Here is a 17720-nt window from a genome sequence, read left to right on the forward strand (position 1 = left end):
AAAGTGAGATTCTTACGGAGGCCTTGACGTGGCCTAATGCAGTCAATGATGTATCTAGCTGCATAAATTTAGCTCCAAAGCGCGAAATCTCCTTCGTAGCAATCAAATTATTTTAAGTTTTTTCTTCGTCTGGAAACGGCACTGGTCGCATCACTCATCATCATCATTTGCGTTACGAAGAAGGGGATCAGGCAGGGGGCAAAGTCTTTTCACTTGGTGCTGTCTTCATAACCCGGTTTCTGAAAACAACATCGCTGAGCTGAGTAACATTCGGTTCGTTTGCAGTGTTTGAGGAGTAGTTCATTTATTACTTATTGCGAGCCTTCGCGAAATCCTCCGAGTGGCTATTCTAACGCCGCGTCAGTACATACTACATAGATCAACACAGAACACGAAACATGCAAATGAGACGCAGCGACAGCGATACACGTACGATGTTGTAAAACATAACCGACTTGTCATGTAATCAATGAAATGTGATACAAATGATAAGTATGCTCACGCAACTGGCTTGAAGTCACCCGACAGCTGAACAGAATCGCTGTGACATAGCTGAAAACGAACGATGCTGTGACCAGCCATTGCCAAAATGTCTGTTAAAAGGCGTGTATCAGGGACGAGAGGCGTGACAACTTCATTGTTATTTTCTTATGGGTCATGTTGCATGCGGCTTTTTTTTTTTATATAGGGTTTTCACGTGACCAAAATAAAACCGTTATGAACTCAGGGACGAGTGCATGCCATGGCCGGAACAGCAATGCTGGCAAAGATGACGCCCATGTGCTGATTGCCAAAATATACTAGCGTGTTATTGACATTTATCTAGAATACGAACCTTGGAGCCGTCTGAGAGGCGGAGTCCGGCAGCGTTGGCAATGCGGAGATCCAGGTAACCCCGGAAAGGGGGCACCGAGCGCGGCACGTCCAGGTCAAAACAGTGATCGCCATCAGCTGAGGAGAACAGCGGAGTCCGTGTGACAGCCAATCAGAATGGTCGACGGCAACTAAACCAATCAGATCGTCAGTGTCAGTTGATTACAGGCAACCGGGATGGTAATGATACAATAGCAACAGTCACTCAGGGTGGCAGTAGAAAGAGACAGTCTAGACACACACACAAGGGTAAGGTAATCAGGCGGGCTCCGACAACCGGCAATCGTGGCAGAGCAATGCAGAATATTATGTTTCCAGTAGTCTGCGATGCTGAACTGTCGCTGGCAAACATAATAGCAAATATTTAGCACGACAGCCTTTTAACGATGCAGCGTTGTCCTACGCGCGTTGCCAATGCCATGCTAATCATAGATATTCTCTGGTGGCTCCTATGCATATACCCGCTGTTTGTGGCCTTTTGAATCTCACCGTCCACCGTGTCTGGTATCAGCTCCACTGTTGTGGACCAGGGGCGTGTCCCGGCCTTGCTCGAGAGACTGAGGGTCACGTTCCGCCCCGGCCCGGGCAGGTTGAAGAGCGTGACGCAGAAGCGTTCGCTGGTGCCCGCTTGCAGCAACTTGGGCGATGTGAAGAGGAAGCCACTGTTGAAAGGAATGACATCACTGGTCAGACGCACTGCATGTCTGGGAGGTCCCGCATCACAGCCGGATGTCCGAGAGGTCCTGCACCTCAGTCGGATGCCCGAGAGGTCCTGCATCACAGTCCGGCCGGCGGAGGCTTAGGACAGGTGAAACGTCTGGAGAAGTCACCTTAGCACCATGACAAATGAATAACAGACGCAACATTTTTCTGTTGTTCTGTAAACAGTGATGTTGGTGGTATCTCTCTGCTCGCATTGCTAAGATCCTTTACGAAGCTGCAACTAGAGGGGCAAGGCGTTGTAGGAACCAGATTGCTTGAATGATCGCGACTCACGGACTATATGATTTTCTTTAGAAAACGGTTCCTTTTCCAGACCTGGTCACCATCATCTTTACCGCACCGACGTGCTGTCCTCAGCTTGCAGAGTTCAAACAGCTCCCTGTTCAACCTCAATTCAGATTTGTCCGTCAGTGTTTACACGCTGGAAGCACCGTCTGCATAGCAACCGGCACTTCATCGCCCGAAAGCCGGGATTTTCCGCACGGTTCGCTGCACCGGTGGCAGTCGCCCTCTATATCGGAGCGCAAGCGGCCAGACTGGATTGATTACATTGGAAAGAGTGCACAGCAGGATAAGCTGCAGATGCACTGCTCAGGCTGGCGCTGGCGGCCGTCTAAACAGCATGTTCAAGCTATTCCGAATGTTATGCGATGTTATCGCGAACTCCTCAGATGGTAAGATCATCAAAGAATGCTGCCGAAAGCGCACAACATCCTCGGCCTTGTACTATGGCGCCTCAATACAAAATCACACTGCCGTGTGTAGTCCATGGCAGCTTGCAGTACAACAGATCGAGGCCGAGACGCCAACGGTCACGCAATACTCCAAAGTCCGATTGAATTCGATGTGTCCGTCGGTACCGGCATGACTGTAAGAACAGGGGCAGATGAAGGACAGAAGAGCCAGAGACTGGGCCAGGGGCAGATGAAGGACAGAAGAGCCAGAGACCGGGGCAGGGGCAGAGGATGTGAAGGGACGTTGACGCATAGAGGAACAGGGACAGGGGCTGGGCGCAGCCAGGGGTAGGGCAGGAGCACTGCAACAAGCTGAGATTTCACGTGGAAGCTTAGCATTAACCCTGCGGCCAAGCATTGAGCTCATTTATGCGAAAACATGGACTCTTTCCATCTCTTTTTGTCATTCCCACACCCGGAGAAGAAGTATGCCCTGAACGCCAGACGTCATGCGCTTCGTCAGGTGTCTGGGGGGCGGGCTTAAATCGGTGCAATCTCCTCAACGAAATGCTTAAACGGCCTGGACCTGGACCTGCCGGAGTATTAGATGGCTGCAACCCACTTATGACCTTACATGACCGACGTGAGGAAAACTCAGAGCATTGCTATGTATAGCCAGTGTCATGAACTTCTAAGAACTCATCATTTTGTTGTTTTTATGCGCAGAAATTACTACAGTAAGGGCACACAAGGACTTTACAGAATTGTAAAGACATGAACTTTAGTTTTGACACATTTTCTGTGTTATCATTTTCCCGTGAGTATGGCTATATTTTTGGCTAGAGTTTGCACAAATGTCAGACCTAAACGAAATACCAACCCATCTACATCTCCATTCCCCAGCTTTTTTCTCCGAGGAATAAGGCTATTACTACTATCTTATCTGTGGTGTTTTTTGTGGAAAAAAGAGTACTGGCTAACAAAAAAAATTATCATATGACTTAAAGCACATAACCTTGACCCAGGTTATAACCTATCTCTATGGCTAAACTCCGCAAAAACTCTTGGTAAGCTCAAAACAGGCATTTTCACAGCGGAATTTTGAACACAGCATTTCAATACTTAATTGAAAACATGTTCTGATATCATTATACTGCATGATGAGGTCACGAAGGTCATATGAGGACATACAAGGACATTTGAGGTCATCCAAAGTCTTTGAACTATGCTACCACTGCCGGAGAGGCTAGATAAACAAGTGCGACGCATTGGGAACGAACGAACGCTGTTGCTTCACACAGCACCAAGCATTGCCACTGTCCGCCCTTTTTACGGCAGCTGCACCAGACGTGGCACACTGCGACATCGTGTCTTTTGTTCTGCTAGTGCAGCTCGTGCATCAGAAGTAGCGCACTGTAACGCCGTTCCTTAACAGACTGATGCCACTGCTGGTATAACGGAAGTAACAAACTATTACATCGTTGACAAGAGACTGATGTGCCTTCTGGTGCATCTGAAGCGGCGCATTATTACACCGTCTGCAATGGACTGATGCGACTGCTGGCACATCAGAGGCAGCACACTCTTTAACTGTTGGCTTGGGACTGAGGTGTCTTCTGCTACACCAGAGACAGCACACCAAAACACTTTGTAACGGACCTAAGTGGCTGCTAGTACATCAGAAGCAGCACACTTTTATACCGGTGGCATGTACTGATGTGCCTTCTGGTACATCAGAAGCAGCAAACTACTACACTGCTGGCATGCGACTGAAGTGACTGTTAGTACATCAGAAACAGCGCACCATTACACAGTCTGCCAAGGACTGATGTGACTAATACCACATCAGAAGCGGCACACTATACGCTGTTTACAAAGAAGTCATGCGACGGCTGGTATATTAGCTGACCCCACGCTATGCAGACGCTGATACTTTAAACGACATCATCGTTGGTACGACAGGCGCAAAAGTCTTCGTAAACGTGTGCTTATTCAGTATTTTTTTTCAAGCAAACACGTATAGCCTCAAACATACGTCTATCACCAACATAATCGCCACTTCTGCACCAGCCCTTAGTTCCTGGTGGTAACATTATGGACCTAGGCATCAACCTGATCAAGAGCGCACACCTTTCGAATCAAGACCGAACTAAAAAAGTTACGGGCACACTTGGCCATCAGCCCCGCAAGTCTTTTCCCGCTTTGCCATTACCTGCAGGGAGCAAGGTGCGAGGTGCTCCGATTCCTGGAGCATACGCTTTTAACGGGCTCACGCATGCGCGGAACCACAGCACCGTAAGCACGTGCTTGCGGGTGGCGTTGTCCGGCGTCGGCACGGCCGCAGCCCACCATGGGTGATACATTTCTACATGCTCGAATGTGGTGGTCTTCAGAACGCCTTATGCTTGACTTATGGCCGATTCAAGCATTCGGAAATATAACAGGCCTAACTTAAATAATGGAAAAGAGAGCGATTCCGAATTGATGGAAAAAGTTCGTCACACCTTTCTTTCCTTTTAGCTCCAAAGGGTTTTCTTGTTTGTTTTTTTCGTAACGTTATTTTGCCTTTACCACACTACCACATCGCTCTAAGCAGCATCCGCGTGCACGGTCGCTGTGGGGTCGCACGAAGGTCGTTGTGGGGTCGCACGCGCTGGGATGAGTGCGAGCCCCAAGGTCGCCGGCGGCTAAACCGCCGCCGTTACCTGGTTGTGGCATTTCCCTCCCAAATAGAGGTCTTCACGGGCTATATTTGCCCGCATATCCAATCACGATTACCCGGTGGTGCCTTGACTGCACCTGCAGCCAAGCTCTCCAATCAGTCTTAACCACTGTTGCCAACGTCACCGTCTTCCCGTTCCCCGCACATTTTACTATTATTTTCATGTTTTTATACGAAAATGAAAGATATTAAAAGAGGCGCGTGCTTTCAATTGCGATTTTTCCTGAGCCATTCAAATCAAACGTGAATGCGGTCATGATGATTCACAGAATGCTCAGCCACACGTTGATACAGCCATCAGCCATACTCAGCCGTACGTACGTAACATTTTTGTTCACAATACACCCCATTATGATGAAAATTCACAAAATGCACAAATTCAAACACACCCATTATGTTACAAAGGTTAATTCCAAAGGCTCCAAACTCAAAACGCTCGCAGGTGCGCACCGAAACACAGCCAGTGACTTGAAACATTCCTTAAAATAGCCATGTCCCGTAATGTCGCAAAATATCTTCCCGATCCATGGTGTCACTCAATCCATACGGGTGCCCGTGGGTTCACCCAAACCGTGACTCTACCCAAACGTACGCAACCCGTCACTTCACGGAGCCGGTGGCTTTGCCAAACCTATACTCAACCCATGACTACCCAACCTGTGACTCAACCCGCCCATGACTCTGCCAACCGCACGCTACCTGTGACTCCATCTATCCCCATACCCAGCCCATGACTCTGCTCAACCTGTGACTACCCAACCCATGCCAAACCTGTGGCTCTATCCAACCGCACCCAGCCCGTGACTGAACCCAATCTGTGACTGTACGGAAGCCGTACCAACACGCGACTCCAAGTTTTGCTAGATGGGCTATTCGAGATTGTCTGTTTAGCAGCGCTGATATATAATTAACGCTGGGAGACCAAGATTATTTGAACTTCAAGTGGTTCTAGAATTGATACCTTGCTTTCATTTCATAACAGAAAGGTAATGTTCTGCGTTATAAAATCCTGATGTCTCACGGTAACCATGTTCATGGTCGCCACGAGCGTAGTTGAAGTCTTTTTAGTTCGTTCAGGCAAGCAACATGCACAAAATGACGATTTCTGTCACTTTCACGCACAATTTTTTGCCCCGCCAGGTGTGAGGCAACCGCACCCCGTCCGGGGAGTATGTCGACCCCCCTCTGGCATCTTCCACTTTCAGGTGATGTGCGAGAAAAAGAAAGATACCGTTTTTAATGTCTCGTCAAATCATGAAGAACGCACACCATGGTTTTGGTCTCAGGTCAAATGTTAGGTCACCAGCGGCCACGAAAGGTCTGAAGCGGTCGTTCAGATAGATGCGGTTAAAACCTGTGGTAACACGTCGAGACGGATATTGAAGGCACAAAAAAGCCGTTGAGACTGCGGAGAGCCCATTCCGACCATTCCTTTTCCACCACATGGATCAGGACAAATCAGGTCACCGTTTAAAATTGCTGTACCAGTAACCTACAAGAGCAATACTTTCTTCACGATGTGCTTCTAAGTTGATTTATTACATGCAGATGTGGGATGAAGGATTCCTGACAAAGATATCCTTTTAGGTTGACCCAGATGTCATCAGGGGTAAACTTAAGTAAATTTATAAAAGATCCGAATGCGAGCATTTTAAGTACTGACTGAGCCTATGTCACCAGTGTAATGCCTTTCTGTGGTCAGAAATAGTGTATTATACATGTACAGGCGCTCAAGATCACTTAGTTTTTGTCCACATCATACAAAGTCCCTCAAACACTTGGTAAAAAAGCTGTATCAAACCGAGAATAGGCATGATGGTACATATAATTAGACGTCATCAGCTTCACGAACACGATAAGGAGGTGGTTACACGTTCGCTAATATTCAGGTGTACGACGTTGTGACGTCATATGCAAGGTTTCTGTTACTCACTTCCCTGCGGGGTCATTCTCCCTCCACTGATCAAACACACCTAATCCCGGTAACATCTATGCGTCGCACCTCCTCTCCTCTCCTCTCCCCTCCTTTCCTCTCTCCTCATCTAAGATGTTTGGTTGCCTACATTTGTTAGACAAGCGTTCAGTTGGCTGCATGGCCATTACAACGAACGGTTGCTATCTTTGCGTGCATCTTTCATTTACATCAGCAATTCACATTCAGCAGTCTACAGCATCGACTTACCTTTCAGGCGCCTTCAGTGCGCCCGCCGCCGCCACGCATGTCAGCAGGAGTAACACCCATACCGTCATACCGGCCCAAGGGGAGTCGCGCGACTGGCGACTAACCCAACATGTGCCCTGTACCCATGAACACAGCCAGCGGCTCTCCGAAACCGGCTAGTTACGTTGCGGAATCCTGAGAGTATGTGAGGGCGCCACCGTCGCCGGCCGCGGCTCCAGGACGCATCCGGGCTGCGTGGAAGGCCGTGTGGTGGCGAGACGTGAAACGGATGCCATGGAGGCCCTGTTTTCACTGACACCCCTGTTGCCACCAGGATGCCAGAGCCGTTGCCGCCTGGCACACGGGTCCGCGCCCCCGTCCTGCTGTGGGCACCCCGGTTTCCGCGGCGCTGGGTGCGCCCGTGCGGGCGGTCTCCCTCGGGGCTGCCGGGGGTGCAGGGAGCCCATCCGATTTGTTTTACGACAGTCAGCCAAGGTCATGATTTGCATATACAAATCACGTATCTTCGAAGCCAGCTATGTCTTGGTCAGCTGCAGGGGTAGTGTGTCAGCAGCTCGGCCTTCACACGATCTGTGCTTCATTTGGAGAGGGTGTTCTCAGGTGCATGGTGGGATGGGGTGTTCACTGTGCTGTAAGCTGCTCGGGAATGACTCGTTGTCGCGAAATTCAGGAAAATTTGGAAGTCATTGCACGCCATTACCTCTCCGTGTGTTTCATTGGGGCTTTACGATGTACTCAGCTGTTGATGCTATATGGCGTCGCCTGCCTTTCACCCCGGCAGGAATGGCGGACAACGCGGGCAATCGACACCATGACCTTTTCAATACGCAAGTAGTTTGGTAAGTATCGGCAGCGAAAATTTCCCTGCGGCATCGATAATGCTACTGGCCGCAGTTGGCATTGCAGATTGATCACTTATAAAGATACTCTGCAATTGACTTGCAACTCTTGCAGCCTCTTCTCAACTCTAAGGCGCTAGGACACAAAGACAATTATCACTTATCACTTAGGCAACACTCACTTATAAAGATAATTGTCTTCGTGTCCTAATACTGAATTACTATTGTAGATAAAGGTTTCAGTCACAAAAAGGTGGTACCCTGGTATTTAGACGTTCACTTTTTAAATAGAACAAAAGAGGTCTTTAGGGTGGTCCTTGTGATATCTGCTTTCGTCACACTTGGCAAAAACGAACTCTCTCAAGATGAAAAGTCAAGGTCATAACAAAAGCGCTACCCTGGCATGCGTTCGTTTTATTAGGAACTGAAGCGAAAGTCATGTCATATTGATTGACATCATGTCTGTTTTCGTCATACCTGTAAAAACTAACTCTCAGCGGAAACGTTAAGGTGATAGAAAACACGGTACCCTGGTATTTATTTGTTGGATTCATAAATACCCCAAAACAGGCATCACGTCGATTCTTAGAACGTTCGCTTACGTCACGAATCGAAATGCAAAATTTGGAGGTGACTTGTTAACGTCACAAAAATGCAGCAATCCGGCACTCATTGTTTTCGTTTTAGATACCACAAAATGCGAATCACATGCATGTTCAGGATGTTCGTTTTCCTCACACAAGGAAGACCAACTCTTGTCTTGTCTTATCTCAAAGATCATGTTCACAAAAACCTGATATCATTGCGTTTATGAGTTGGCTTAATGAATGCCACAACAAGGGATCATATCAATGCCAATGATGTCTGCTTTAACACAATTGAAAAACTAGCTTTCAAGGGTAAAGTTAAAAGTCATAAGAACGGAGCATTCTTATATTTATTTGCTTCGTGTATGAACATCACAAAACGGGTATCATATTGATGCTCGTGATATCCACATTTGTCATACTTAGAACTAGTAAATCTCATCTCATGGTCAAAGATCATGGTAAGATGCATCATGTGTACTTATTGTGACCCATGACACCAGACATTTTGACGCTGTACAAACCCGATCGATTTAGAGCGAGCGGCGGAATCTAACCTCTGGAAATGCAATGTAAAATGGGCTTTACTAACCTTCAAAGGGCCACTATGGTACACGGCACCAGGTGAGAAATCAGGAGGAGAAAAATCAAAATAAGAAGAAAGCGTCATAAAATGACGTTTTGTTCGCTTTGTGTGAAAAAGCTGTTATATTGTAACTGCTGTTTATTGAATGGAGTGTCTTAAGTTCTCTATAACGTAAGTTGTTCAGTGCATTAGCGGGGAACGTTATCCACATAGATAAGACAGCAATATTAACCTCTTTCCTCGGATAAAAACCAGGAGAATGGAAATGTAGTTGGATAGATGTTTGGGCAACATGCCTTTATCGAAACAATAGAGGAAGTGAATTCACTTCTGCTATTGTTTCCATAAGTTGTGTTCACTCGAAGTGAATTCACGTCTGCTATTGTTTTCATAAAGGCATGTGGCCGAAATATCAACCCAACTATATCTCCATCCTCCTGGTTTTTCGCCGAGCAACAAGGCTAATACTACTGTCTTATCTATGCTTCAAGCTCTCGTATCATTTACTGCATAATAATTTCGGCCAATTCATGTTTTGTAACGGAACTCGCATACGAAAAAAGCAGAGCAGATGGAAACCACTATTTTTATAGTGGTGAGCAAAGGGCCAATCGGCATAGTCGCTACCTCAAATAGCAAGTTGGGTCGTTTCAGAAGACTTTGCGATTGCTCCAGTGCCGGGCACTCGGCCTCTCCTGTGCTGGAAAGACGGCGGCCCTAGTGCTGGACGGCCGCTCCTGCGCCGGATATGCATCCTCTCCTGTGCCGGAAACACGGCGGCGCTAGTGCTGGACGATTGCTCCAGTGCCGGACACGCGGCCGCTTCTGTGCCAGACACCCGGCCTCTTCTGTGCCAGACGTATGACAGTCCCAGTGATGGAAATAGCGACGCTCCAGTGAGAGGCTCACCGCCGCTGCAATGAGGTGCTGGCGCTGCACGCTCTGGCAAGATGCACAGCATGATAATAGTACAGCGCGGCTCAACGCGATAAGCATTTTACGCCTTGCTCTATTTCTTATGTGTTTGTGATACTTGACCCCAGGTCCACAGCTCGAAAATATGTGCTGTACGTAAACATGCTCATGGCAAGTTAGCGGAGAAGTGCTATGGGTACTTATGATATTGACTTCCCGCCTATTCCAGTGTCCAGAGTGCGGGGCAGTGATATAGCCAAGCCGCCATTCATGACTGCTATCATTTCCTTCCGTTACGCAGCCACCCCCTCCCCCTCTCCCTCCATACACACACACGGCGGAACGCTTGCATATAATCTACAGAGGTTATCGTGCGGATCAATAGTGCATAATCCATCCCGTGATCTCCGACCTACGCACCGTAGCAAATATACATAGTAACACATGGAATGCAGTACAGCGAAGCCCATATGAGTGGCCGTGCACGACAGTGAGGCCCCACTGGGTGATCGTGTACTGCTGACAAGGCCCCGATGAGTGGCAGTGTACTGGCAACCAGGCCGTACTGAGTGCCCGTGTACTGGCAGCCAGGCCCTGCTGAGTGGCCATGTACTGGCAGCTGGGCCCTGCTGAGTGGCCGTGTACTGGCAGCCAGGCCCTGCTGAGTGCCCGTGTACTGGCAGTCAGGCCCTGCTGAGTGGCTGTGTACTGGCAGCCAGGCCCTGCTGAGTGACCGTGTACTGGCAGCTCCGGAGATGGTCTGTCACCCCGAGAACGGGTTTGATTACGTATACTGACAGCAGCTCCGTGGTCTCCTTTCTCCAAGTCAGCGCCCCCATTGCGCTACAGCTGGCTGGTATGCTATGGTTTGCCACCTTTCTAAAGGGGAGCACGCCCGTTAGGATCGTTCGCGCTCTTTGGTGAAATGTGTTTTTTTTTTTAAGTGCAGCAGGCTCTCTTAACGGTGACCACGCAGACATTCTAGGCAGGGACGGCGCCACGGGTTTTGAGTTGGTGGAAGGATTTTCCAGGCGGCCTTCTCACAATGAGGCCTCCTGCCGGGAATCGTATTCATGGACGGGGAGCAGCGAGGGCGTGCGCCCCTTACCAAATTGCGGCATGTGTTACGATCAAGTCAACAGACGCACACAGTTAAAACAGCCAGAATGATGTCCTTCTAATTATATCCAGTAGAGGGTCGGCTAACCTAAAACAAAGCATCCTGTTACAGCCGACGGCCTCCCGTTGCACAGATGGACATCCTTATCCAAAACAGGATAATTATGTATCACGAAACGGGCTTCCAAATCTGGCCAAGGGGGTTAATGTCCCAAGACAGGCATCCAGATCTGGAACCGGGACCATCTGATATGTAAAAGGGCCTACTGTTCCAAAATAGGACTCCCTTGAAAATAATGTTTGCCTCCTAAACCAAAATACGCGCCTTCAAGTTTATAACGGGGAATAAACTATTAGGCGCCTATTTTGCCCCAGGCTATAAAGCCCCAGCCAGCAAATGGGCTGTCTTAGTACAACATTTGGCCGTCTGCTTTAAGGCATTAGCTGCTTTATTGGCAAGTGTAACCTCACGATCTAGAAAATGGATCTCCTGGTAAAGCAAACGTTCTTTCTGAGCCCGATTCAGTATTCTCCAGCTCAGTCATGAGGGCTTCGCTGGTAGCAATTGTGCTTTTCTGCGGCAAACTGGAATGTCTTTAGAGTAGGAAAGGGCCTCACATTTTTTTTTTTGGGGGGGGGGACGGGCAAATATATGCTCTCCTTGAACTGTCTCCTCTTCCCCACCACCTACTGCCCCTTCCCCCCCCCCCCGATTCCAGCAGCCTTCATGACGGTAATGCTGTTCGCATCTCACTCGCACACGCCAACATTTCGCTGACACAGTGCTCTTTGGTTTGATCACCTTCTTGCGAATATAGGTTTGTTCCGATATGGCCTGCCCACCAGCTTAGCGGTAGGGGCGGCCATGTAGTGAGCCCGTGTGGTTAGATATTTTTTAGGGCCCTTTCCCGCTGAAGAACTGATGCCAATCAGAGTCTCCCAATGACACCCGTCACGTATGTGGCTAATGTGTCGCTCCAAGGCGGTACCGGTAGCAAATGTTCGACTTAAGATGTTTGATGACAATGATGACCGGACCAAGTCCAGCTGTCATGTGAGTGGTATGTCAGACCAGCTGCCACCACATACACTCCCTAATGGCGCACTCTCCGGCCTTGGCACGGGTCCTGGTTCACCCTCTGAGTCTACTCAAATATAGATCGCCCTACCAAGCATCACACTCCTTTCGGGCAGCGCGCTGAACGTCCACAGACTCCCAGAGTGTCGGCAAGATTGACATGAACACACCGGCCCATTCAACTGGAGACACTTCACCGGGAGCGGCGCGTCTCGCACCCAGTGAGCTCCACTGACGGCTCAAGCACTCCGTCAGACCGCCGGCGCCGACTCCTCGGCCAATTGGCTGGACCGGCGGCGCCGTCTCTTCGGTTAATTGGCCGCACCGCCGGCGCCGACTTTTCAGCCAATTGGCCGACACCACCACGTTTTGGCGGGCACGCTCGCCCCCGTCCATGGTATGAAGCCAACAGAGTTCTACGTCTTGGTCCGGGCTCCATCCAGCGCTCATTACTCTATCCTCCATGATGATGATGATTGCGGATTTAGGGCGCGCCGGCTCCATGCTCGATCACAACAGCACGAGATCTGCCTGCAATTCTCTACGATTCATCTTTTGGTTGTGTGCCCCATCCGCGGCTCTCTGACGCCGACCCCGGCCCCGTTACTTCGCGACGCTCTGCCTCGCCCTCGCCCTCCGTTTCGCCGGGGTAGCGCAGCGGGTAGCCGAGCGCCTGCAACACGTCACCGCAGGCCCGTTCGGCGGCGCGCCGGTCGGCGGCGGCCAGCTCACGTGTCCAGTGCAGCTCGTCGAACTGGGCGCTGCGGAACGTGCCGTAGTAGCGGCTGGTCAGCGGCGTGTGGCGGTGGCGCGTCGCATGCATGTTGTACTTGTCGAATGTGATGCGGCGCAGTCTGGGAGCCGCGGCGCCGCGGCGCCGCGGCCGCTCAGCTCCCGCGGTGCGGCGGTGGCGCCGCCAGGCTTTCCGGTGAAAAAGTTCAAGTGTGGTCGGCTGCCGCTGGATGGCGACGTTCCGCCGGGTGCGGATGGCGTTCGCGTGCCTCTGTGGTATATGAGTTGGTTTGCTGCTGTACCTGGCGAGAAAGTGGATGTCACTATCGGCTCAGCCGAAGTGCCTGCTGCACCTCCTCATAACACACCTATCTGAACGTGAGAGCTCAAGGGTCGTGCAGCCCAGTGGGAGGTGTGGCGAAGTACGGCGCCCTCCGTCCCGTAGGAGGCGTATAACTTCGGATTTCCGTTGGGTAAATGAACGGGTATGCATATCTTGCACTACCTCCAAATGAAACCCTAAAGCGTCTTTCGTGTCAAAGCAGCGATGTGTTCAAAGCAGTCCCCTGGGCGTAAGGGATGTAGCAGCAAGGTACATGCTCGGAGTAAAACCGGGCGCAAAATTACGCAAGTCGACCCAACAAAATTCCACGCACCAATGTGGCGTCCATCCCAATGCAAAGCGGGTGAAAACATTGAAGGTGTTGAATTCCCAGCACTGCTCACAAGTAACGTTCTGCTTTCTTAAAATTGCACGGGTATCCTCAACACCATAGATAGTTAACATTGTTTTAAATATCAAAGAATCTTACTTTGTTCTCTCACTGTCCTTCCGATCCTTCTTGTCTGATCGCTTGGTTGTGCTGCTCTTTTGCTTAGCGGAGGTTTGAGTGTGACTCTCAATAAACTTGAGGACGTCCGGGGGTAGCGGCACGTTCATGTTGGCAAACAATCGACGGGCCTCCTTCAGTGGATGGGCAGCTACATCCTCATACCTGCGGCAGCATAGATCACGCTCTCACGACAGCCCAACCTGCCATGCTGGCCTCGTAACACCAGCAGAGACGACCTAAACGTCACATGACAGGCACGACAACCATGGTCTGTTACGTCATACAGCACAACAGACATGGACCGGCACGTCGCATGGGAGGGCGGTCATGGACCGGTACGTGGCATGGCAGAGCGGACATGGACCGGTACGTGGCATGGCAGGGCAGACATAGACCGCTAAAATATCATGAGGCTCAATCTTCCCTCCTGCTACAGGACAGAGCGTCGGCAGCGTATCAACCAGCGAGCTCAGCTGACGCCACAGCACCATGGTACACTCTCTGACAGTGAATCACATGTCGCGGATTAAGATCCGCCACGGGCCGTGTCGGTTTCCATGTTGTCAGCGTGAAGAGCAGGGCGCGTTACGATCCGTGGCAGGGCTTCTTGAATCGGCGTAGGCGGTCCAGAAACAAATTGAGCTCGTAAGAAAAGTGTTGTCGGCGTCAAACTGTTTTCTTTCATACAAAATTACATATTTCTGGAAGGTATGGACATTGGCAAAACCACCAAACAGGGGACAGCCTAGGGCAAGCTTGAATCAGACATATTTGTTGCGACCAGCCGCGGCCAATATCAGCGACCAGCAGCTGTCGAATATGGAGACCTGGTATCATTGTAGGCAACTGTATCTACGGGAGTCTTCAGAATAATTTTCCGAAGAGGTGGGAACCGACACACAGGGATTTCATGTACCTCGACGGGATATACTGTGTATTTATATGCTGCCGTGTTATATATATATATATATATATATATATATATATATATATATGCAACATATATATATATATATATATATATATATATATATATATATAACCACAGAGGCACCATTTCGTGCACCAGTCGGCAAACTCTACCGACAAAAAATCGAGTGGCCATGGGGCCCCCTGGGACTGTTTTTTGCCAAAACCTACTTGTGCCACGTGGAAAACAGTCCTTGAAAATGCATCCCTCCGTCCTGCACTTAACGCACGATATGTCGATGACATTTTGGTAGACGTCAGTTAAGAAAGCCGACCGATCGAACAAAGAATTCAATGGAACAAGCTTCAGTTGTCCGATTCACCTACGAACAAAGCGCCAATAACCGCATTACATTTTTAGACATAGACATCACTGCTGACCAACGACGATTCGCGATGGCAGTTCATAAAAAAACAACAGATGCTAAACGATGCCTCAGTGCCAAAAGCGAGTGCCCCTACCGGTACAAGATCAGTGTAGAGCGCTCCTACCTCCGAAAAGCCTTCAAACTCCGCCGTGATTGGGCGCAACTACGCAGTGACCTGCAGCGCATCACCGCCGTGATTGGGCGCAACTACGCAGTGACCTGCAGCGCATCACCGCCGTGATTGGGCGCAACTACGCAGTGACCTGCAGCGCATCACCGCCGTGATTGGGCGCAACTACGCAGTGACCTGCAGCGCATCACCGCCGTGATTGGGCGTAACTACGCAGTGACCTGCAGCGCATCAGACAAGTCCTAGAAAGTAATGGTTTCTCCAACAGTGTCATCAGCCATGAGACCAGCAGCTTCATGTCACGATATAAGACAAAAGCTGACGACATCAAACATAAACCAAGTCTAATGAAGCCGCTCTATCAGGATCATATGCCTGATAGTTATAGGACAAACGAGCGAATCCCCAAGAAAATAATGTCTGAAAACGTCAACCAGGACAGCAAGATAACGCTCACCTTCTACTACAAAAGCAGAAAGGTAACCGAACTCATCATGAAAAATAATCTCACAGCCAACTCTAACCCCTTGAAACGAGCCAACGTCGTTTACCAATTTCGTTGTGACAAGAGATTGCAGGCTCCTAAAGTAATCAAACTACGCTGGTGTCACTTCCATCACACTTTCAAGGCGGTTGACGATGCACTTGGCTGAAGTTGCTTCAAAAGAACACGAGTGAAAATAACACTGTCGGAGCATCAACCGAGACGACCTCACCAGAACCACTACCATCATAACGTGATCATCAAATAGCAAAAAACTTTATGTTCTGGCAGCCGTCACAATCAAAACTTCGTCACCGGAACTAAACAAGCAAACCAGTTCCTCACTCACCCTTCACCTCATTAATGAACGATCGATACCATCCGTAGATGGTATATTTTACTTTTCAGCACGTGTTCTGCCGTTCGAATTCTTCTGCTCATAAAAATGTCAACCACCTTATTTAGACTACATACAATTTGGCGATTGAACTTAACTTGATGAAACCTAGTTGTTATACTTAATTGCAAGATGTAATCGTATATTCTTCACTTGTATGCTGTATGCATGCACCTATGAAAGCGGAATATGTACTTTCGAAACGTTAGTACAATCGGTTGGTGCCAAACACCGGCGAGATGCTTTTTAGTCTCAATGGTGAGCAGAGCTATAATTAGCAACCTCAAGCAGTGACAGAAGAACACCTATAAAATACACCTATGCTAAGGTCTTTAACGGCACTTGTCATACCATATACCACGTCATATGCCATACCATATACCATTGCATATACCATACCATATATACCATACCATGCTCGGTGGACTCACTTGCAGGATATTCGAGGCCCAATGACTTGCGCTCGCTTTGCGTGTCGTGGAGGACATCCAATAATTGTTTTCTCTTAAGTGCGACATTGTGTGGGGGTGCAAAGTGATAATAATTGTGCGACGTGCTCAGCGTTTACATGTTCCCATCTGATAAAAAAGACAACCGAGAGAGTAGTCATATGTACCAAAAAAGGGGTAAAAAATTGACATATGACAGCGACGGTCCCAAGAGCTTGGCCCATCGCGCCTCGATTATTGATGATAGCGGTCAGCGGGTCTAGTTCTAGAGGTCGCACCTGTATATCGCCCCGGGCAAAGTCAGAGTCAGCTATGGAATCAATAGATTTGCCTGAGTCCAGAGCTGAATCGACCTCACACGGAATCGGATGTAAAACGCACTATTGTTCTGAATCATCGATGCGATGCATATGAACACAACTAATCCAAATATTAATAACTGTTTATACCCTGGTTCCCTCCAAGCCTGCAGGCGCCTGATTACCACCGTCGATGCCTGTTCACAGAGACTGGACAGCAAAGAAAGGAAAACACCATATATCACATTGTCCCACCGTCAAATCATACGTTTAACTCAAGTTTTACAGCACATAGACGCTTTTAAATCGCTGTCACCAAAACAACTCCACTGAAATGGATTGCGGAATGCAGCCATCTTTCATCGACAAGGCATTATGGCTGACACAAAGCCGGGGTTCTGCCCGGCGCATGAGTCGCAAACAGCGGATTTGTCCGGCGCATAAGTCGCAATCAGCGGATCTGCCCGGCGCGTCAGTCACAATCAGCAGATCTGCCCGGTTCATGAGTCAGCCCCGAGCGATGAGATCTTTCGTCGCAGTCGATTCGGCGTCAGCGAACTTAGGCCCGCTGATTACCGACCATACAACGCTTGGGCGTGAGCTTGTGACGTCACGCTACGATCGGATATCGTCCCGTGAGCGCATGCCCGCAGGCCACCGACCTGACGACGCTGAAGCGTGAGCTTGTGACGTCACGCCACGATCGGATATCGTCCGTGAGCGCAGGCCCGCAGGCCACCGACCTGACGACGCTGAAGCGT

At 49.3% G+C, this 17720-nt stretch overlaps 1 protein-coding gene across 1 annotated transcript; it reads right to left on the bottom strand.

Annotated features, from left to right (window-relative positions):
* Positions 1 to 835: 835 nt before the first annotated feature.
* Positions 836 to 7299, bottom strand: LOC119104215 (ovostatin; the record flags this gene model as incomplete). Its single annotated transcript, XM_037227883.1, is given in 3 exon segments — positions 836 to 951; positions 1363 to 1535; positions 7175 to 7299. Coding segments are annotated over 3 exon segments (357 nt in total), but the record flags the coding sequence as incomplete, so codon positions are not given.
* Between the last annotated feature and the right edge of the window lie 10421 nt (positions 7300 to 17720).

This window comes from Pollicipes pollicipes, unplaced genomic scaffold (genome assembly GCF_011947565.3).
Source record: "Pollicipes pollicipes isolate AB1234 unplaced genomic scaffold, Ppol_2.1 Scaffold_6052;HRSCAF=7182_pilon_pilon_pilon, whole genome shotgun sequence".
Lineage (NCBI taxonomy): Eukaryota > Metazoa > Arthropoda > Thecostraca > Pollicipedomorpha > Pollicipedidae > Pollicipes > Pollicipes pollicipes.